Raw genomic sequence first — 23,140 nt, 5'->3', positions numbered from 1 at the left:
TGCTTGCACAGAAGCAAAGGAATCAAGTTTCAGTTCTGCACAGTGGTGAAAAATGTATTATGCATTAAGAGAAATATTGTTGAAAAGTCTGTAAAAATGGTCCCAATGTACTGTGTAAATTTGAAGCGTTCATTGTACGTATTGATTTTTCGCAGTTGTTTACCGTTTTTAATTTTTTTTTATTACGTATAGCATTTTAGGGTTAATGAGCTTGGCCTGGAAAATGATAAAATTGGAGAACAGTGACATTCCCTGAAAGCCAACAGAAATCAATTAAAAAAGTTTTTTTTTTTTTTATAAATAAGGCTGTCAATACACTGCATCTGAATGCAAGCAGATGAGTTATATACAACCATTGTGGTCTTGAATTTAGTGTCGTAATAATTATTTTCACTTCTCTTTTATTGGTTTTAGCACCATCAGCATGAGAAGTAATTACTGTAATACACAATAATAATAATACAAGCAATTTGAAGGACTTTTTTTGAAATGTCACTGATGTCATTTGACCTCTTAAGTTCTTCACACATTTCAGCTTTAGTTTGCAACCAGAATCTGTCTGGAGCATTGCATGCATTCTGCAGTATCTTAAACCACTACAAAAAGGAAATATACTAATTTTTCATTTCTGACAAAGAAATGGACTGCATCTTAATTTAAAAGTTTTCGTACTTTCATTACTGTTTCATAATCAAATTCTCAAGTATATATATTTTTTTATTCATGTGTTGACTTGTCACCTCACTTATAAACAAGGGGCATTTTGTCTGTGGTTCTGGAAAGTAGTGTGAAAGGCCTGTAGTGTGAATGTGTGGTTTAGCTGCAGTGAGGGGTGTGAGAGATGAGCCGGGGGTCAGTCTTGTGAGTGGAAAACAGTCAAACTGTGATACACCCACTAGCACACAGACATTTAAGAAAACCTTTACAAGATTTTATTTTTATTTTTAATATGGTCACATCACAATTTTCTGTTTTAAAAGCATGTTCTGCTAATAAATTGTCATGAGTAATATCAAAATGTTTTTCATGATCAGTCTGTACAGCTGCAGCTCACAACGTACTACATTATGTGTGCATAGATATACAGTAATTATAACAATTTATTTTTTGATGTGTATATTTTTAGCTCTGTAATCTGGTCCGCCGAAGTTCCCCTCAATACGTCTCATTCTGCACTGAACAGCTTCTTCCTGTCTGGGTCTGTATAGGAAATGATCTCATCACAACCCCTGCCTCTTCTGTAAGGGCCTGGTTATATCTCCATGATACAGTATATACACAGATCTAAAATAATGTTCTTAGTAGAACTTCCACATGATTTCACAACTTTTATTGTCTCAAAAAAATTAAACATTGCAGATCCCACATACACTTTAAATTTATGGCATTAGCAATAGCATAAATATTAGGCAACAGTATTGGACCATGTGTCATTGCTGGACTATCTAGTAGCAGAATACACAACATCTGCATCCTCAGCATGTCTGGCTGCTCTTCTGGTTTTCTGTTTTGAGAACTGTAGAGCAGCATACAGTGTTGAATGAGGCTCCTGCAACCGAACCAAAGATGCATTTATCAACAGAGCTACTGTAATCTTTCACTTATTAAATTCAAATAATTTTCACTTATTAAATCAAATACAAATGCACTTAGAAGAAAATCTGTGTGTGTTTAGCAAAACGAAGGCAAACGGTTATTATACATGCGTGTATAAAATAGACTTAGTAACATCAAATTACATTCACTGCTGTTACGTAGATTTTATTAATTCTAAGATTATAAGATTTACTAATTCTGATGTTGTGGGTATTCGGGAAATAGTCAGGGAAAAAGAAAGTGGAATTTAACTGAAAGTGTTCCTGATTTGTTCTCTCACACATAAAACGCATGATAATTTTACCCATGCAAAATACTTTATATTTTATACCCACTTTATTTAAGAATAAATTATATTTCATTTTGTTATAATGTTCTATAGTTCTGTAGATCTGAATTCTCACAAAATTATTTCAACCATGCAGTCTTTTTAAAGAACATGGCTAGTACTAAACGGAAAAAAGAAGCAGGCCTGCATCAAGTAAGAAACTTTATATCGCCTGAAGAATGTTAGACATTTAAGACATATTTAAAAACATCGATATTAGAAATGTCAGTTTATAGTTTTCAGATTTTTTAAACTCCTTTAAACAGCAGAGACGCACATATTCAAATCTTTTTGTACACGGGTCAATCTGATCTTTAATTGCAACTCTACAAGAATATGTATATGCTTATATATATATATATATATATATATATATATATATATATATATATATATATATATATATATATATACTGTATATATACTGTATATATATATATATATATATATATATATATATATATATACTGTATATATATATATATATATATATATATATATATATATATATATGACCTCATAGACCTCAGAAGACTTCTGTGTGAAATATGCTTTGCATTTCATTTTTGTGTAATCAAATAATTGTATATTAAGAATGTTTACCTCATGATGTTGTGTTACATGCCGATCAGCATCTGTGACAACAAAGAGAAAGAGACATTTAGCTGTTTTTTTCCAGATTTTGTTTTCCAATATAATTTGTTAAATACACTTGCTGATTTGTTTTTATCATTACTTAGTATATCACAGAATCCTATAAAACTGCACACAGTTATTTACCATTTACACAACACGTGAAAGCATTCACACTGGAATTAGATGTCTTGAACTGAATAGATGTACTGTTACCTTTTTTCTGTGTTTTTCTGATCTTAACAATGAACAGTGTGAGAGGAATGATGATCAGAATAACAACAAAACCACCAAATATAAAGGTCAGTGTATAAAAGATGTTTCCAGGACAGTATTTTTCAGAAATCGAACTCCTCTTAAGATCTGTTAAAAGTAAATCACATTTTACTCAAACAAAACACAGTCTAGATAAAAGCATAATTGTTTATCAAATTATGAATGTTATGTGTGGTAAAGAAAGGCAGATGATAAACACCTTTATTTGTAACTTCGTAAGTTTCACTTTTCAGTGGCGTAACGCTCCTCTCTGTGCAATAAATGAAGAATTGAAATATATGAGTCGTCTGGAAATCATAAGGTTTTATGTCTGTACTTTGCAAAAGAATTCTGTATTTTTTTGGTATTTTTTACCATACATAATGTGGGCAAGCAGTTCCTCTACAATATGCTGTTGATAAAGACAGATTACCTTTAATGTCCAGGTTTTTTCCATCACCAAATGTGATCACCCAACTGTGCCAACCACAGAAGTACAGACCAGAATCAGAAATATCCACATCTAAAATTCTTAGGGAGCTGTTTTTGCTGTTCAGAGACATCACATGACGGTCTGGTTGAAAACCATTTAAATATTTTGGCACTACTTTAATATCGTAAGGTAACATCATGTATACAATAGTAAGAGGTACAGCACTGTTTGTTTGCTTGAACCAGTACATGTTGTTTCCAATTTCTAAGGTGTGTTGACACCAGATAGTGACATTATCTCCTGGTTGAGCTGACATACTGGTTGTCTGAGATGCTGTAACTGTGAGCAAACCTAAAACCCACAGAGGGATAACAAATAACTTCATATTAATATTTAGAGCACAGAAATTGATGACACAAAAAATGCTGCGTATCTCACACCTAATGTTTCCTATTTAATCCAGAATTACTCATTCCTATCTTGCATGACTGAAGCAATTATAGTGCAGTAATGCTTACCCATGCCACAGATCAACAGCGCTGAAATGATTATATGAAACATTGCTGTACTGAATCAGACTAGAACCAACCAGGAAATTAAGATGAGGAAATCAATGAGCTTTATTTATATATGAGGGGGTGTGGCTTATGCCAACACCAAACTATGACAAACCTGTCAATCAACAGGCAACTTCACAGCACATATTGCCAATTCAAAACAAGAAGTTTCATTATTGATCAGATATATTGATTTTATGTTTTGTTCACTGCTTTAGCTCCCCTAGTTTCCCTATAGCACTTTTGAGAATACATTTTTCCAAATCAAATTTACAAAGAACTAAAAAGCATCTTGACACTTATGTATGAACTTATGTCTTTAATTGATAATTTCTGAATTATATTATACATTTTACATGATACATTTTACCTGACCCACAAATTGTTAAACTTGATCTTATCCTGACTTTAATTCTCTGAAGGCCCAGGGTTTGATGGAGCATGTCGGAATATAAGCTTTCTGCCTAACCATTTGACCTCCGATAATTAATAAATTAAAAACTAAACTGTGACATTGTTAATTTACAAATAATAAGTTTGAGGTTGTTTTATATTTCAAGTAGTGTCAGTGTACACAGTTGAGTCCTCAGTATGTCTTCCTGCCGTTTTGGACCTCTTGTTTGAGAAATACACCGCAGCATATTCTACTGAATCATTTTCCTGTAAAGAAGCAGAAATATTTTTCAAGATTCTAATCAGAAATTCTAAAAAGAAAACTCATCATATGACGTCTTAGATTTTATTCTCAAGCCTGTTTTCCTTATTTTTAGCCCAAAATAAATAATACAGCCAAAAAAAGAGCAACAGTTCACGTCCAATAGCCAACAGAATTAGAAATAATATTGTTTGATCAGAATCAAAACAATTGTTAATACCAACAACACAAAAATATTTTTTTTCTTTAATGCGCAACAAATGTTAACATTTGTTGACACAACTAAATTTGACTAAATGGCAGAACACATGCAAATGTATTGTCGGCAAAATCAAAAGCATTTCTACCCAACATGGAGAAGCATAGCAGTAATTAATTTCCAATCAGTTCATTAATGTCATCTTGTTCTTTATAAAAGGGTCAAAGAAACCAGTGTGATCTAGAAAATCAGTGTCTCACTACGAGTACAATGAAAGTGATTTTAGAAAGAAACAGAACAAAGACAGAGATTTGCTTGTTCTCATTTCTACTTTGAGATATTTTGAATGTCTTATTTAGCCTGTAACATAATCAAAGTCGGTGAGTTTACCTTGTCATCGTGCTGTTGTGTTTGACATTCAGCGGCTGTCACAAAGCACAGAAAAAGTCAATCAGTTGCTGTTGAGAATACATTTTTTGAAGAATGAATTCCACATTGGTGATTAACATTTATATTTGTGATTTCATTTGTGATTGATCTGTTTAACCAAGTGTAAATATTTTACCTTTTTTATGCTTCTGCCTTTTATGTTGCCTGATAATCGCCAAAAGGAGAGGAATAATACATGTAAAAAAAATGATGCCACCAAATAGGAGAGTCAGAACGAAAAAAATGTCTCTAGAACACTCCTCAGACACAGGCGATTTCTCATCATCTGTAAAAAAGTGGACATTTCAATTTTACAATATTTATTACACCACTTAGTGATTCCACAAAGAATACATCTTGTATAATATTTTCTTCCCCATGAATTTACTAGAAAGATATTAATCACCTGCAGTTTCAACTTAATATGGAAAGTAAAATAATAAACATACCCTTTTTTGAGGTTCCTTTGCCATTTTTCTCTGAATTGAAAACAGTTGGCCAGTGTGAGTCACTTACCATTGTGGCATTTACAATGGTATCTAAACTGTGGTGTTTTTCAACATGTGCTATTTATGACAAAATGAGAAAAAGAGCTATAAACATTATATAAACATGAGAGAATATTGAGATTAAAAAAGATTACCTTTCACTTCAAGCCTGGTTCCATTGCCAAATGTTATGAAATATCCCGTAGCTCCACAAAAATAGAAGCCAGAATCAGAAATACTTGCATGCTTAATTGTTAGGGTTGTGCTTTTGCTGAACAGATTCATGGCAATTTGGTCTTTTGTGAAAGTGTTGAAATAATTTGGCTCTACCGTCTGAAGACTCTCGGTGTATAGCATGTGCACAATAGTAATCGGCACATCACCGTCTGTTTGTTTGAACCAGTACAGGTCTCCAGAAACATGGATAGCATGTGCACACCACATAGTGACATTTTCTCCTGGCTGAGCATTCATACTTGCTATAGAAAACATTACTTGGAGAAAACCTGAAAAACGTAAAAAGAAAAAGAAAAAAGAAAAGAAGTAAAGCCATAGTACACCACAAAACATAATTTTTACATTAAAATCTCTCCCCATTTTAGTAACTCTCCAAAGATTTTATATCTCCCATTATAAAAATGTAGTTTACAGTAGATAAATCTTACCAGCCCCAAAGAGCAATAACGCTGCAGTTGAAATATGTAACATTTGTGCACTGAGTCAAACCAGAGCTGAAGAGGAAATTAAGTGGGCGATATCAATGTGTTTTATACATAAAAAGGAGGTGTGGCTTTTACCCCTGAAACAATATGCTCTCTACAGAGAACATAATCAAATACAAAAAATGTACTGATGAAGGCACCATGTTAAGTCTTCTTTTATTCAGTGCTCTGAAAATGTTTGGGATTTCCTGAATGTATTAAATCTGCAAATAGTCAATAAATAATATATAGACCTAATTTTTCTGCTATTGCATCTATACACAGATTAGTTATATCACTATTTGCCTAAAGGAACCCACTGTGTACCTTAGGCCTTGTCCACACAACATTTTCTTTTGAAAATGCATCTTTTTCTCTCAGTTTTGGCCTTCCGTCCACACTGAGACAGCGTTTTTATGAATGAAAACTGAGCTTTTTGAAAATGCTCTCCAAAGTGGATAAATTTGAAAACGGTGTTTTCACATTGTAGTGTGGACCGTGAAAACAGAGGTATTTGAAACCGATGACATTTAGTCATGAGACGCACATTGTACCGATAGATACAATAAATACTGACCAGGATGCATCTGTCACACAAGGTTGAAGGAAGAGCAAGAAGGTGATGATCAAGTTTCAAAAGTCTTTAATAATCCACTTGAAAGGCAATCCAAAACAGGCGGGCAAACAAAACACAACCTAACAGACATGACCAGACAAATGAACACTGAAAAGGCTGCGACGCAAATGAGGGAAATAATGACAAATACCTGTGATGATAATTGAAACTCCATGACAACTAAAGAGTGGCGGGAAACTGAACAAAGGAACACACATGTGACTGAAAATAAACTAACTAAACAGAACCGTGACAGCGTCAGTGAATGGTGAGTTTTTTTGTTTTTTTGCTAAATAAAATGATCCTGCCAGAACAATTGCATGATAACTTTATTATGTCTTGTTCCATCTGTATCATCTCAGTGAGCTTTTACGAGGGTTTACGCACAGTAAGGTGAATCTAGTGTTTCCCAACGATTCAGTGACTACGTTTACATGCAGCCAATATCCGGGTTATGGTCGGGTTAGGGTCACTATTTGGGTTTCTGAAACATTCGGAATAACCCGTTTACATGCGTGAGCAGAGAGAGTTACTCCTGTATACATGGAATTTGTAATCAGTTGGGAATATCCCGATGTAAACGGCGACGCACGGTTAGCGTCAAGACGTACGGACAACCTTAAGACGCAATATGCGTCATTTTCAATTCTTCTTCCTGTATCCAAAGACAACAACAACAGCAGCAGCACCCGGATAATGAATAGTTCGGGGCAGATAGCGATCGCCTTTGTTTGCGCTTTCCTTCTCGCTCCAAAAGTGTGTTGCTGTGCTGCGTCTCGCCATGTTAACCTCTACTTCTTGTTTAGTTCCGGTATACTGCACGCGGGTTTTTGCATGCGCCGTTTTTACTCAAAAGACCAAGATTCCTTGCGAATAGAACATGCGCAGAACACAAATCAATGTTCCTTTTGATGGGGATATGCCGATACGCGTTTACATGACCAAATATTCGGGTTAGAAAAGGGGTACCCCAGGGGTAATATCCGGGTTTTTAAAAACCGGGATATGAGCATATCCGGGTTTTTGCCGGTGTTTACATGGCCGTGCGCGACCGGGTTATTGCTAATATCCCGGTTTTGAACGGGTTATTGGCTGCATGTTAACGTAGTCAATGTGGACGAGAAACTTTTGGAAAATTCTTGAAAACGCTAGTGTGGGCGGAGAGAGTTTTGAAATGAAAATCAAAATTTTTAAATGTATCCGGATTAATATAGACGTAGCCTTAAAGACCAGTTTGCAAGCATGCTGAAATAAATATGATGTTCCAATCAATGATGTGCATTGGTTCTTCAGTAGCAGCATGTGAGCTTCCAAATGCCCTTTGCAAGTCAAATGAAAGTAGGCCTACCTTTATCAGTATGCATTACGTTAATAATTTTCACAGCATTCTTTTTTTTTTTTTATCAAACCATTGTATTACAAATGTGGGTTCAAGTTAAAGCGCATAATTAGCATAATTAGCAATTAATAATGCAGATGCTTATGCAAAATGTTTCTTATAACATCTACAGAATGCTTTGCACCACTAAAATCACCCAGATTGTTAGAAAATGATCATAATTCTGTATGATGGAGATGATGTTGAAGTCATCATGAACTCAAAAACGACAATTCTTGTTTTTGTTTTGTTTTGTTTTATGGAATATCGCAGTATTTAAATGGTTTATCCATGCACATAAAAAAAAAAAATAATAATAATTTTCCCTCATAATCTTTGATTAAAATAACTTCCTGCTTCACTTGCAGCAACATCTCTGATGATGTGTTTTTTGGTTCAAGGGCAGGACAACCTGTCACTCACATCAATTCCCCACGGACAAAATCAAGTTCCGCCCTACTTTTTTATTTTTTATTTTTTTCTTATTTGAGAAGCCTTTTCACTCAGATATACGTCTAAATACTAGGGAAGAAAAGATTACTGCAACTTCTGTTTCAAGCATTCTGACTTTAAAGGTTGCAAAGATACAATAAGAAAACCATTGGTCATAATTATGCATATTATCACTAAAAGGTTAATTTTATTCTTAAAAGGGGAATTTTTCCATTGGCATTTATTCATTCTTTGCACAATTTTTTTTAAAAATATATTTATTTAAAACCTCAAAAAAAAAAAAAAAATGCTGATGAAACCATCATTAAGTATGCCATACTGGATTTTACTTCAGACATAAAAATTCTTAAATATTTTACAAGATGAGATGAGTACAAAAGAAAACAGAAAAATCATTTTGCCATCAGAACAGACATGAAGCTACTTGTAAATGAAAAAAATAAATAAAAATAAAAATAAGTTGAAATAATACAAATTGCTGACTTTAAGAAACACATATACTATCGATCATATGGAGAAAATGAAATACTATAAAAACCCTTTCAGTTATGACTTTTTTCCCATTAAATCGTAACCCTTGAAACATGAAACATGAAACATTAAACATTAAAAAAAAAACAAAAAAAAAAACAGAGAGACATGAAGCTACTTGTAGTAAACGGTAGTTTAAACAAGGAATTCAAACTTTTACAGGACATAACTTTCACAGTTATTGCTATGAATCTGTCAGACATCGGACCAGTGAGGTATCATGCAGAAATTTGAATTACTCAAGTTATGATGTTTCAGGCTATTCGAAAAGATAAAAGGAATTTTGGCAAGACAGTGTCTGTTTGAGATTTACCGTAAAGTCAGTTCACTCGAAGAAACTGCACTGCACAGGTGTTTATGGCAGATGCCACACTCGTGGTCTTGTGATGCACGTGTGCGTGTGAAGCCACAAGGCTATCGGACTAATGCATGTGAGTGATTTTTGTTGTGGTCATTAGGGTAGAGTGGGGGAAAACGGGGTGGTGTGGCACAATGGATAAGACACATGCCTTTGGTGTGAGAGACCCGGGTTCGAATCCACTGTGAGACACCAATGTGTCCCTGAGCAAGACACTTAACCCCTAGTTGCTCCAGAGGCGTGCGACCTCTGACATATAGCAATTGTAAGTCGCTTTGGATAAAAGCGTCAGCTAAATGAATAAATGTAAATGTAAATGTAAATGTAAAACGCCCCCCTTAAGGAAAATGTGACATTACAGTGAAACAAAACATAAATGTGACTAGAATTGCCATCCCGGTTTTGAGTGACTATGGCAGGAGTTATTCACCAAATATTAAAATTGCTCAGCCTTCATAATTAATTAGCATTTTGACTGAAAATATTTTTGTACAAAGGGGGCGTTTTGCCCCAGCGGTGGGGTAAAACGCCCCCCAAGGTGGGGTAAAATGCCCCCTTTCTTACAAACCAGTTTGCTTCATAGATCAACAGCAAAATTAACAGAAAATAGTTTTTAATCTCTAAAAGTAAAAGGCAAGTAATGTATAAACATATATATATATTAATATTTATTTCAGCAATGTCCAAAATAGCCAAATTTAACTACCTCCCAACAGTGAGCTAACTGTGCTAGCAAGCTAGCTAGTTAATGTTTTTGTCAAGTTAATTACTTGAGGTAATTTTTTTATGTTTTGTTCAAATATTTTGATTTTACCACCTAGTTATACTGCATTAAGTGTAAAACAAAGGATTTGATAGACAGAAATATTTTATTATAGTAATTATGATAGAGAGAAACTATGCCCCCAGGGGGGCGTTTTACCCCTCAGCGTAGGGGGCGTTTTACCCCACAAGCTATGACTTTTTAAAAAAATGTTAAATTTTTTTAATATAATTATATTCCTTATAAATACCATATGATCTCAAACTACAGACTTCACTATTCATCTATCATACATCACTGTGATATCCTGCAGAACAATATTCTCTTAAACACTTGTTTACTAATATCTGAAAATTATAGCATTTACCATGTAATCCTCTTCTCTTCAAATATGTCGCTGGTGTCAGCTTCTCCATAGAGATTTGTATATCCCCGTTATCAACGTAGTGCATAGCAACAGTAAAAATGTATATTGACTACTTTTAGTGGTTATTTTGGGAAAAACAGGTGGGGGGCGTTTTCCCCCACTCTACTCTATAGATCTGAGCAGTGTAATTCAGTTCTTCATTAATGTTTTAATGTAGCTTCTTAAAAGGAGCTCGATTAATATTCCATAAATCCATTTGATAAATCCATCCAGATATGATCAACTTTGGAGTTTTCCTTCTCTTTCTAATTGGTGAGTTGAACTGTCTTTAATGTCAAAACTTAAATGTTTTTACTTTAGCTATTTAAGCTAAACAATTTTTGCTTGTTATTTTTCATGTTTCTTTTAGGTCTTACTGCAACACACCTGAATAACCCACCAGTGTTTGCTAAACCGGGAGAAACTATTCATTTACCTTGCGTTTACCAGAGCCAAATAGCCATGCACTTCTCATGGTACAAGCATGAACCTGGACAGAATCCCAGGCACATCTCCACCAGTTACAAGTATGATAATAATGCCAGGTTTTACCATAATTTCGAGAATAATTCACGCTTCTCTGTGCTGAATGAAAAGGGTGTGCATCATTTGGTGATAAGAAACATACAGATCTCAGATTCTGCAACATACTACTGTGGAAGCGCTTATTCCAACGTAATGGAATTCGTCGAAGGCACAGAGTTGATGGTTGAAGGTAATTATAGTTTTGATTACCTATAATTTAACTGTTTTTAATATAATGAGTATTTATAATAGTTAAGTTATTGAATATATTAACTGAATGCCATGTGTGAATGCAATTTATTCATGAGTAGTCCATGATGTCTTACATAAAACTTGCTCAAAAATGAAATATATTTTGATTTGGTTAATATGTGTGATAGATTTTTTTATTTAATAAAATAGTAAACTGTATATCAAACTTTTTGTAACTCTAACATCTAACATTCGAACAGAATATACTGTTCAAAACCAAGGGAAACCTTGTGACTTTGAGTGTGTGTGTGTGTGTGTGTGTGTGTTTAAATAAAAAATAGGGTAAATTAAACTAGACAGATCTCAAACCTTGTGATAAGTAATCACAAAAACAGAGTTTGCTTGTGCCAGTGACAGAGGGAAAAGGCTGGGGCTTTTGAATCAATCATATTGAAGGTGACATGTTAGTCACGATAATCTTTTTTGTTGTCTCGATTCTATAAAAAAGTTGTATCCGTGTTTACTGGTGGGATTCTCAATGGAATTTGTCTGAGATCCTCCGGCCTTGCTGCTTCTTGGGAGAGATTCCCTGAGAACTGCTCGGGAACTCCTCCGGCCGTGATTAAAGCATTTAAAGGACATTTGCTGAAGTCTGTTTGTCGATTATTCCTGCACAGGAAGTAAGCTAGTTTAGGGAAATAAGTTAGAGTAAGAAAACTCGGCCAGTGGTCGACTGAAGACGCAAGAGCTAGAGTATAAAGGTATTGGGTGTCGATTTGGAGACGCCCTAGATAAAGGTATTGGGTGTAGATTTGGAGACGCCCCCAGTTAATAAGATCAATTGGGTGTCGATTGGAGACGCCCCAGATAGTTAGGTTTAGAGAGAAATCGACCACATATGCGTTCTTCATGAATATATAACCTTTTTTTCACACAGGGTTGAAAAGCTACACTGTTGTAAAACCACACTCTTTCATTGAATCACAATCTGGAGATTCAGTGAATCTAATGTGCACAGTTTTAAATCAGAACTGTGTAGGAAACCACAGCGTGTACTGGCTCATACATCAATCAGAAGAATCTCATCCAAGAGTTATTTGGGCACATGGAACGAGTATTGATCAGTGTGATTGGATCTCTGAAGCCGGTTTTACAGCACGTAGATGCGTCTACAGCGTCTCTAAGAAGGAGCTCAGTCTGTCTGATGCTGGGACTTACTACTGCGCTGTTGCTGCATGTGGGGAGATGCTGCTCGGGAACGGAACCAAACTGGACATTATAGGTGTGTTTTTCAAGAATTAATGGGGGGGGAGTGGAACTTTTACTATGTGTTAATACTTTACCTACAATTTTTCCTATTTCAGGTGCCGATTCCACAGAACAGATGATGACTTTTGTTCTTCTTTCCATTGTTAGAACAGTCCTTCTTTTAATCACTATTGTCACAGTTACTGTTTGGTACTGCATGAATTCAAAAAGAATGTCGAAAGAGGGCTGTTCTCCGTCTGCCATGGCTTTCCGAGATCGACGATCCCAACCAGAGGGAAGACCAGGGTCCAGTTGTTCAAAAGTAATCTGATCGGATTTCGGCTGTTGGATTGAATAAAATCTTGAAAATGGGTTGGTCAAAAAAAATAAATAAAAAAAAATTCTTGATTTTGATCTGGATCTAATCGTCAGTTTGTAGTGAGACTTTTAGTAAGATTTTTAATCTCCCAAACAGCTGTCAATATCAAACAGAAATAATATATTTAATTGTAAGAGTTTTTTTTATCACTGTATACACAACTACATTGGCACAATCCTCAGGGATGAACCAGTAGAAAGTAGTTAACATTTGCATCCCTTGTTGCATATTTGTTTTTGTTGTGGGTCACATGAGGAGCAACTGAATCCGTAAAGGGTCATGGTTATGGGAAGTGATTTTAATGTTTTAGCTTTCTCTTGCAAATGTTTTGTGTTTCCTTAAGAAACTTTGCATTCACTCTTTCTTTGCAATGCAAAGTTTCTACCAAAAGAACGCAAAAGCATTAAAAAATATAATTTTCCTCCTATTTCATAAATTGTTCCATCACCGTGTCCCTTTAGTGCCTCCGTAGGGGTCTGACTGTTTGAAGGAAATTGAAAATGAAAAAATCTCTTCAAATAAAGCAAAGTGACCCCACATTGACCCTTCTACCTGTTGTTCTTTACACAGCTAGCAGCCTTTATTGTGAAATCTAACCGTAATTGGAGCACTGCTAATCCAGATTTGGGAATCTGAAAAAGTGTTTATCTGGATCAGGTGATTCAATCCTATTTTAGCCGGCACAAAAGTAAGATGGATTACCTGATCCTTGTGGATAGCAAACCATAAATCTACATAATTCTGATCCAGATTACATTTTTTGAACAACTGGGCCCAGTCTGTTGATGAAATCAGCCTCTGATCATCCGTATTATTCAACATGCTGTATCACTGTAAATTCATGGGATTAATCAATTTGACAAGCCATTTCAACCCTGTATCACATGAAATACGTTCTGAGGAAACTATTTTGCAAATCGCAATTACGTTACATGCCAACATATAAGCAGTGCTATTACGTTGGTCCTTAACCTAATATAAGCAGTGCTATTACGTTGCTCCTTAACCTAATATAGCCAATCTATTGCAGTGCTATTACGTTTGTCCTGAACATAATACATCCAAAGCAGGTTTCTTTTCACACGTAGCAGCTCATTTTGTTTTAATTATTTACTCCCTTTTTTCTCATTGGGCTACAAAATATTATCTATGCCAGGGCGAGTCAAATGGCGGCACCCAGATAATTTTTATCTGGCCCTCCAACTGTTTTTTGATGTTTAAAACCCCTCGCAATCTGATATCAAAGTCCCCGCAAAGGTTTAGCGCGTTCAGCGGTGAGTTTAACAACGCACGTGATCATTCAGCGGTGAGTTTAACAACGCACGGCAGTTCGTGATATGGTCACGTAATTTAATCTATTGATTCGTGCCACGGACACGTTTATTTCGTTATTTTCGTAATACCAGCACGTTTTTTAAACTATTGTATTTTCAATGGGAAGCGTCTTTCGTGATAACAGCACGATTCTTTCTGCCTGTCGGCTGCAGCAGAGAAGCTGTTTAATCAACATTTTTTTCACGAGATCTTATGTATTTTTATGTATTTTTTTAATGTTATTATTTCGGTCTTATTGCCAGGGAAGCTGGATTGCTTTGCTGTTTATTGATATTTTTAAAATTATATTTTATCAGTAGGAAATCGCGCTGAAGAAGTCTCGTTCCGAACACTTCGCGATATTTGGCATCAGTTCACGTGTGTCAGATGTTGGTAAGTAAATACCATAGACTGTAAAAAATGGTAAATACCTAAATACGCTGTCCTAATAATGTGTGATATCATGTCTTTTCTGTTTGTCGATATTAATCTGCCATTATATCTGCCATCTCCACGGAGACTTTGCGTTTCTTTGCTTTCTAATTCAAAACAGGGTGATTAACACTGCCTGTCACGTGACGTGCTATAGGCTTAGATATTCATATCAGATTAAAAATAGTACAATTAGTTCCAAAGTTGTATTTGTAGTAGAAGCACAGTAAAAACAACACTTACCATGCTTTTACCACAGTAACATTAGTTTTACTGTGATAAGTGTAGTAAAAAGACAGTTATCACAAAACTTACCATGCTTTTACCACACTATTTGTAGTTTTAATGTGGTACTTATTGTAAATGCACAGTAACCACAACACTTACCATGCTTTTACCACAGTAACCATAGTTTTACTGTGATGGGTGTGGTAAAAGGACAGTAACCACAAAACTTACCATGCTTTAAACCTCAGTAACCTTAGTTTTACTGTGATTGGTTTAGTAAGGACAGTAATCACAAAACTTACCATGCTTTTACCTCAGTATTGATAGTTTTAAAGTGATATTTGTTGTAAATGCATATTAACCACAACACTTGCCCTGCTTGTAAGGCTTTATAATGTAACATCCAATATTTGTAAGGTAAATCAGTACTTTTCCCTTTAAATAATCCTATATATTATACATAATGATATTTTCTTTTCTCTTTTTTCAGCTGAAAAGACCAAAAGGGCCTTTCGGACTCAGTCGTTCCATTATTGTTTGAGGAGAAGTAAACGGAGGAGACGGACAGCTGCAAAGGCAAATATTCGCAATGGTATGTATGTGTTGGTTTTAACCCTAAATCAAACATTTTATCAAGCATTTGTTGTTTCTTAAAACTTTTCTCACAAAACCCATAGCCCAATCAGTACAAACATAGTCTGAAAGTCTTAATAATTCACAAGATTTAACAAGTTGTCAAATTCGTACGATACTCGTACATATTTGTATACTCGTACACAATCCTGCAGCTTTTACTCCTAGTGCTGTCATTGGCTACTGCCTAAATTCCTGTACATATTTATCGCGATATTTGTAAATCAGTTGCGCCACTTCTTGGAAAGTTGTCGGATGTCACACACACTGTCAGAAAGTTTATATTAATTGCAAATTGGACCCTGTGTGTTTATGTTCCAGTAATACATGATGTCTCTCCACACCTCATAACCTACCTCTGTTTGCAAGAGTGGAAAAGCTTATCTGACTTGTCACATGACATCAGATACTCGATTATTTTGTCATAATCAGAGCAGTTACACTGCTGATAACTGTCCCGTTTGCATGTAAATCTTTTTCATGATTATTGCTTGCTATTAAAGACATACTTTTATTCATAGAAATGCCCACATATCAGTGAACTTATTACATAAAAATGCTTTTAACATTTAATTATGCAACACTCTTTACAGAAAACATATCCTACAGTTATAAACTCACAACGTCATCATCAAGTCCTGTGCTGGGCACATTGGGCAACAACTGTCCTCCAACGTATTCGATCCGTGGCCAGGTTCTTCACATCTTCCCATGGGACACTGACATTCTTCAGGTCTTCGTGAAACATCTGTCTCCATGTCTTCCTTGGTCTTCCCTGTCTCCTGCATCCTCCTGGTGGTGTCCACTTCATCACTGTGTTTGGGTGTTGTTGTTTGGGCATGCGTAGGATGTGTCCAGCGAGGTGCACCCTTTGCTCTGTCACAGTTTCTGAAAGTCTTCATGTGAAGTCCCATTCCTCCTCAGGATCTCTTTGATATATGCAGAACCAATATTGAAAATAGTGATTTATCTTTTTCCATATTTTTAAAGCATTTTGTTTTCTCTTTTCAGCTTCATAAACTGTACTTGATTTCTGCCTAATGCCTTTATCAAAAAAGTGTCAGTGTTCATCAGGTGTTTTGCTAAAGGACATATTCATTGCATAGTTACAATAAAAGTGACCAATAATCACAAGGATATAGAATGAAAGTTGAGAATGTAAAATGTTGTGCTTATGTTTTTGCCTATTTGTTCTTTAAAGCGAAGAAACAAATGTATGTTCACATAACAAACTTGAATCTCATCTCTTGGTTTGTAAATATATTCAACTTCATCATAGCAATTTTTTTTACGTTAATGTATGTGTCACTATAATAGATTGCTCCTGTATCTGGATATTTTTAATAAACTGATTTTTATACTGTTGTGCAGTAGTTTTGGCAGTACATTTGTCTTTAAACAGTTTGACATTAAATATTGGAATAAGCTTTCAAAATGGTGTCCATTCATTGTGCTTTTGTTACATTTATTTGAATATTATTGATATACCTTTAATATACTATACATACACTGTAAATGTTAGAAGCACTTTAGTACATGTAATTATCTTTAATTAAAATACTGCAAACCTACCCCTGCTGTAGGCCATTGCTTAAAAAAAGTTTCTCTTTCAAATGTATTTATGCATCAGTCTAATCAAATAAGCAAATTTGTGTCATTGATCATGTGACCTCGTTTTTGGATGGTAACCACACAAAGGAGTCTTTTGTTTTTAAATATGAGTTTTATAATTTAATTAGAAGGAATGCATGTTTAACAGCCTAAATATAAAATATTTAAGGTATCTATCCCCGCAGCCAGAACCAGAAGAGATCTGTCATCGTTTACCATAAATGGGCATGTAAGTGTAACGCATCTGTTCAGCTGGGTTGTTATTGGCTGTGACTTTATCGCAGAACTCGCTGTGATTGGACAATCGTTTAACCCATATAAAACGGCGCTTCATGTTACAAAGTATGTTTTGGTGTTATTATTACGTTAGTTATACATTAAGCTAACTATAAAGTGTCTCTATGTTGTGAGAAATTACTCCTTTACCGAGATCCTAACCCTAACCCTAAGCATGTCTGCACATTTCAATGAACTACAGCACAATGCTGCTCCACTGATAGAATGACAGAGATATGTGGGTAATGTAGTTTAAAACGTTTAGTAATAAAACAATAAATGTTAAATAAATAATATATTTAATGGACAACTGGATATCTAAATTTGTTCATTGTGCAAACCTTTATGACATAATATGAGGGACAGGCTGAAATTTGATATTTTACTGTGAGCACTTTAAAAATAACCTTTATGCCAGCTTTCCATATATGTCTGAAAACTGTGGCCAACATTATTTATTAAACATAGTATAAGCAGTTGTCCAGCCAATTTTCTCTTTGATACACTAACCAGACTTTGAGTTACAGCCATTTGAAATGTGCATTTGTTTGCTCTTCTGGGGGCCATTGCTGGGCCCTGAGGGTGGAAGGACAGTATAATCTACACAGATCTACACATACTATTACTATTACACAAGGATAATGCACCATTCAGTAAAACAACAAAAAAACAGTGCCAACATTTCCTTTTCACCCCCTCTGATTGCTGCTTATATTCCTGACATCAGTGATATATAGAGTATACTATATAGAGCAGGGGTGGGCAACTTCGGTCCTGGAGGGCCACTGTCCTACAGAGTTTAGCTCCAACCCTGAAAAAATCACCTGCCTGTAATTTTCTAGTAATCCTGAGGACCTTGATTAGCTTGTTCAGGTGTGTTTGATTAGGGTTGAAGCTAAACTCTGTAGGACAGTGGCCCTCCAGGACCGAAGTTGCCCACCCGATATAGAGTATACTAGAATGATCAACATGGATCATCTTCAATTAAGCTTTAAGTATTTATAGCAAGATAGCCCACTGCAGCCTCTTGCTATTCACATAGCTTCCTTTTATTTCACTGGAAACTGGCATACATGCAAGTATGTGCAACTTTTGTTGCATTGTTGTCCCAAATATCATTAACCAGATCTAAATTTTTATGTCCCAAGTAAAAGAATCATGGTAATTAATTATATTTAGTTATTTATAAGTTATTAATTATATGTAGTTATTTTTAAAGAAACAAGAAATTAAAATTTCTCAAAAGAAAATTTCTATTTACTGTACCAAACACCACTTTCAATACACAATAGTCACCATACTTTATTAAACAACACTTTATTGGAGAACAAAGCATAAAGTTGATAAAGTAGCATAAAGACAAATGAGATTCAAGATAAATAAAAATGTGTCTTCAAAAACACGTTAACATCATATGAATCCATTCACAGCTGCTGAAGCCACAAAACGAGTGCCAGATAATCATATTCAGTCACATATGATACAGAAAACAGATTTGATATTGTGTTGGAAAATAATGATTCATTATCACAGCTAAACTGGTTTCTTGCTCTTCCCTGTACGTCTCGATCGTGTTAGTGTTCTTCTTCCTCGTCTAAACAGTTTGTTCAGTTGAAGAACAGAAGAACAGAAGATGTGATCACTGATGTGGAGTAGCTTTTTCTCAACCAGAGGAAGAAGTCTCAACATCCCATTGTCAGGCGTTCTCCAGTCCTGGACTGAAAGGAAAACAAAAGACAGAAACCATTCAAATAAAGTTGTTTAATGGACAGTCGGGTCAGCTTATGTTCTGCGTTATTTAAAGCAGTGATGGTTTACTCTGGCCCTCAGCGTCCACTGTCCTGCACATTTAGCTCCGACCTCAAACCCTCCTGCCTATTGTCTAGAAGTAAACCTGAAGACTTTGGTTAAAATTTTCAGATGTGCTCGATTAAGGTTGGAGGTTAACTCTTAACTAACCTCAAAAAGTAGAATGCAAAGGGCCAGAGTTGCCTGTTCCTTACATAAATTTACAAAGCAGCAGTCAGTACGTTATATAATATACACACATTGAAGTATTATATATATATATATATATATATATAAAATATTGCAGCACAAAATAAGCTAAGTACTGAACAAAAACAGTTTTACCCATATCAACAGCAACATATTTTAAAAGATTTTTAAGAAAGGCATGGTCTCTTTTGAGCCTTTGCCAGTGATGCTTGATTTCTTTCCAGACAACATACTCTTCTGTCAATTGTTTCAAGAGCTTCACTTGGTCAAAAACCAAGTGATAACCTGTACAATGTAAAATTGTCAACATCAAATTATGTACTACATATTACAGCATTGTTTCAATACAAGACATACCAATGGACTCGCGCACTTTTCTGTCTTCTTTGGGCATCAGATGTTCCTTCCTCACCCGAAACAAAGGACTTATTCGATTAGCTTGCGTTGATATAAGGACTGGTCTTCCTTCTCTGCTGTAAAACAAGATAGTCTCGACTTACTCTATGTGCAATTACTATTGTTCTTGAAACACAAATTAAGACAGTTATAAATAAGTTAATTTACCATATGATTCAGGAGAGAACATTTGATGAGTAAAAACTGATTGCAATATGCTAGAAACTTCACCTGTGAAGGGCTGATCACGGCAAGATTCGCTGCGACTCACTAGTAGCTCTTGTAATGGTTGGCTCTTAAAAGAGCTGTTGAGTTTGATATTGGTAGAGCTTTAAAAAAAAGGACTAAGTAATCCTGCAAAACAGAAAGGAAGGTAATTTTAATACATTACTTGCAAATAGTCAGTTTATAACTGTAGGATATGTTTTCTGTAAAGAGTGTTGCATAATTAATTGTTAAAAGCATTTTTATGTAATAAGTTCACTGATATGTGGGCATTTCTATGAATAAAAGTATGTCTTTAATAGCAAGCAATAATCATGAAAAAGATTTACATGCAAACGGGACAGTTATCAGCAGTGTAACTGCTCTGATTATGACAAAATAATCGAGTATCTGATGTCATGTGACAAGTCAGATAAGCTTTTCCACTCTTGCAAACAGAGGTAGGTTATGAGGTGTGGAGAGACATCATGTATTACTGGAACATAAACAGACAGGGTCCAATTTGCAATTAATATAAACTTTCTGACAGTGTGTGTGACATCCGACAACTTTCCAAGAAGTGGCGCAACTGATTTACAAATATCGCGATAAATATGTACAGGAATTGAGGCAGTAGCCAATGACAGCACTAGGAGTAAAAGCTGCAGGATTGTGTACGAGTATACAAATATGTACGAGTATCGTACGAATTTGACAACTTGTTAAATCTTGTGAATTATTAAGACTTTCAGACTATGTTTGTACTGATTGGGCTATGGGTTTTGTGAGAAAAGTTTTAAGAAACAACAAATGCTTGATAAAATGTTTGATTTAGGGTTAAAACCAACACATACATACCATTGCGAATATTTGCCTTTGCAGCTGTCCGTCTCCTCCGTTTACTTCTCCTCCAACAATAATGGAACGACTGAGTCCGAAAGGCCCTTTTGGTCTTTTCAGCTGAAAAAAGAGAAAAGAAAATATCATTATGTATAATATATAGGATTATTTAAAGTCCGCGTGAACCGGAAGTTGCAAACGACTTTTCTCCAGTGCTGTGACGTATTTCCCAGTGAAAAGGAATATTGAACAGAGGGCAGGGTTTTACTCTAGTGCTCCTCCTCTCCATCTCTCGCTCATTACAGACTAACGATTTGAGGGGAGTGGTTAAGCGTTTCTCAACCCAAGCCGTCAAGCATACGTCATCAGGGAAGGTCCTCCAATGCAGAGAGGAGGGGCATTTTCAGATTTTGATTAAAGATTACGAAGCCAAAACATTTTTTTCCGTGTTTTAACTTGCACGGATTAATTGTTCACCACAAGACTAGTAATATGCGCTAACAAAGTAAATAGGGTCCATTTTGATTTCAGTTGGACTTTAAAGGGAAAAGTACTGATTTACCTTACAAATATTGGATGTTACATTATAAAACCTTACAAGCAGGGCAAGTGTTGTGGTTAATATGCATTTACAACAAATATCACTTTAAAACTATCAATACTGAGGTAAAAGCATGGTAAGTTTTGTGATTACTGTCCTTACTAAACCAATCACAGTAAAACTAAGGTTACTGAGGTTTAAAGCATGGTAAGTTTTGTGGTTACTGTCCTTTTACCACACCTATCACAGTAAAACTATGGTTACTGTGGTAAAAGCATGGTAAGTGTTGTGGTTACTGTGCATTTACAATAAGTACCACATTAAAACTACAAATAGTGTGGTAAAAGCATGGTAAGTTTTGTGATTACTGTCCTTTTACCACACCTATCACAGTAAAACTATGGTTACTGTGGTAAAAGCATGGTAAGTATTGTGGTTACTGTGCATTTACAATAAGTACCACATTAAAACTACAAATAGTGTGGTAAAAGCATGGTAAGTTTTGTGATTACTGTCTTTTTACTACACTTATCACAGTAAAACTAATGTTACTGTGGTAAAAGCATGGTAAGTGTTGTTTTTACTGTGCTTCTACTACAAATACAACTTTGGAACTAATTGTACTATTTTTAATCTGATATGAATATCTAAGCCTATAGCACGTCACGTGACAGGCAGTGTAATCACCCTGTTTTGAATTAGAAAGCAATGAAACGCAAAGTCTCCGTGGAGATGGCAGATATAATGGCAGATTAATATCGACAAACAGAAAAGACATGATATCACACATTATTAGGACAGCGTATTTAGGTATTTACTTACCAACATCTGACACACGTGAACTGATGCCAAATATCGCGATGTGTTCGGAACGAGACTTCTTCAGCGCGATTTCCTACTGATAAAATATAATTTTAAAAATATCAATAAACAGCAAAGCAATCCAGCTTCCCTGGCAATAAGACCGAAATAATAACATTAAAAAAAATACATAAAAACACATAAGATCTCGTGAAAAAAATGTTGATTAAACAGCTTCTCTGCTGCAGCCGACAGGCAGAAAGAATCGTGCTGTTATCACGAAAGACGCTTCCCATTGAAAATGCAATAGTTTAAAAAACGTGCTGGTATTATGAAAATAACGAAATAAACGTGTCCGTGGCACGAATCAATAGATTAAATTACGTGACCATATCACGAACTGCCGTGCGTTGTTAAACTCACCGCTGAATGATCACGTGCGTTGTTAAACTCACCGCTGAACGCGCTAAACCTTTGCGGGGACTTTGATATCAGATTGCGAGGGGTTTAAAACATCAAAAACCAGTTGGAGGGCCAGATAAAAATTATCTGGGTGCCGCCATTTGACTCGCCCTGGCATAGATAATATTTTGTAGCCCAATGAGAAAAAAGGGAGTAAATAATTAAAACAAAATGAGCTGCTACGTGTGAAAAGAAACCTGCTTTGGATGGATTATGTTCAGGACAAACGTAATAGCACTGCAATAGATTGGCTATATTAGGTTAAGGACCAACGTAATAGC

The 23,140-nt window shown here is 35.3% G+C and overlaps 1 protein-coding gene, 2 long non-coding RNA genes and 1 gene segment (V, D, J or C); 1 reads left to right on the top strand and 3 right to left on the bottom strand.

Moving 5' to 3' along the window:
* Positions 1 to 1,316: 1,316 nt before the first annotated feature.
* LOC311288584 (uncharacterized protein) lies at positions 1,317 to 3,784 on the bottom strand. 2 transcript variants are annotated; one of them, XM_084406082.1, is made up of 6 exons: positions 3,764 to 3,784; positions 3,246 to 3,596; positions 3,033 to 3,083; positions 2,774 to 2,920; positions 2,528 to 2,559; positions 1,317 to 1,549 (listed from the first exon to the last, which is right to left on the bottom strand). In XM_084406082.1, the coding sequence occupies exons 1-6, from the start codon at positions 3,765 to 3,767 to the stop codon at positions 1,442 to 1,444; spliced, it is 693 nt and encodes a 230-aa protein (XP_084262208.1). In that variant the 5' UTR covers positions 3,768 to 3,784; the 3' UTR covers positions 1,317 to 1,441. The 2 variants fall into 2 exon arrangements, with proteins under 2 accessions (XP_084262208.1, XP_084262207.1); XM_084406081.1 differs by lacking the exon at positions 3,764 to 3,784 and having other exon boundaries at positions 3,246 to 3,737.
* Positions 3,785 to 3,855: 71 nt separating this feature from the next.
* LOC311288580 (Ig kappa chain V-VI region NQ2-6.1-like) lies at positions 3,856 to 6,306 on the bottom strand. The segment is given in 6 exons: positions 6,239 to 6,306; positions 5,729 to 6,079; positions 5,535 to 5,651; positions 5,222 to 5,250; positions 5,047 to 5,081; positions 3,856 to 4,462 (listed from the first exon to the last, which is right to left on the bottom strand).
* Positions 6,307 to 14,138: 7,832 nt separating this feature from the next.
* LOC311288587 lies at positions 14,139 to 17,095 on the top strand. The gene is made up of 3 exons (XR_014626955.1): positions 14,139 to 14,830; positions 15,588 to 15,689; positions 16,324 to 17,095. It is a non-coding gene; the product is annotated as an uncharacterized lncRNA (long non-coding RNA).
* A 1,823-nt stretch (positions 17,096 to 18,918) lies between these two features.
* On the bottom strand, positions 18,919 to 23,140 carry LOC311288586. Of its 2 annotated transcripts, none has more exons than XR_014626953.1 (5): positions 22,419 to 23,140; positions 21,074 to 21,175; positions 20,243 to 20,365; positions 19,973 to 20,088; positions 18,919 to 19,335 (listed from the first exon to the last, which is right to left on the bottom strand). It is a non-coding gene; the product is annotated as an uncharacterized lncRNA (long non-coding RNA). The 2 variants fall into 2 exon arrangements; XR_014626954.1 differs by having other exon boundaries at positions 19,973 to 20,085; positions 22,419 to 23,139.

This window comes from Rutilus rutilus, assembly GCF_951802725.1.
Source record: "Rutilus rutilus genome assembly, chromosome: 3".
Taxonomy (NCBI): Eukaryota; Metazoa; Chordata; class Actinopteri; order Cypriniformes; family Leuciscidae; genus Rutilus; species Rutilus rutilus.
This window is presented reverse-complemented; position numbering and strand designations above follow the sequence as displayed.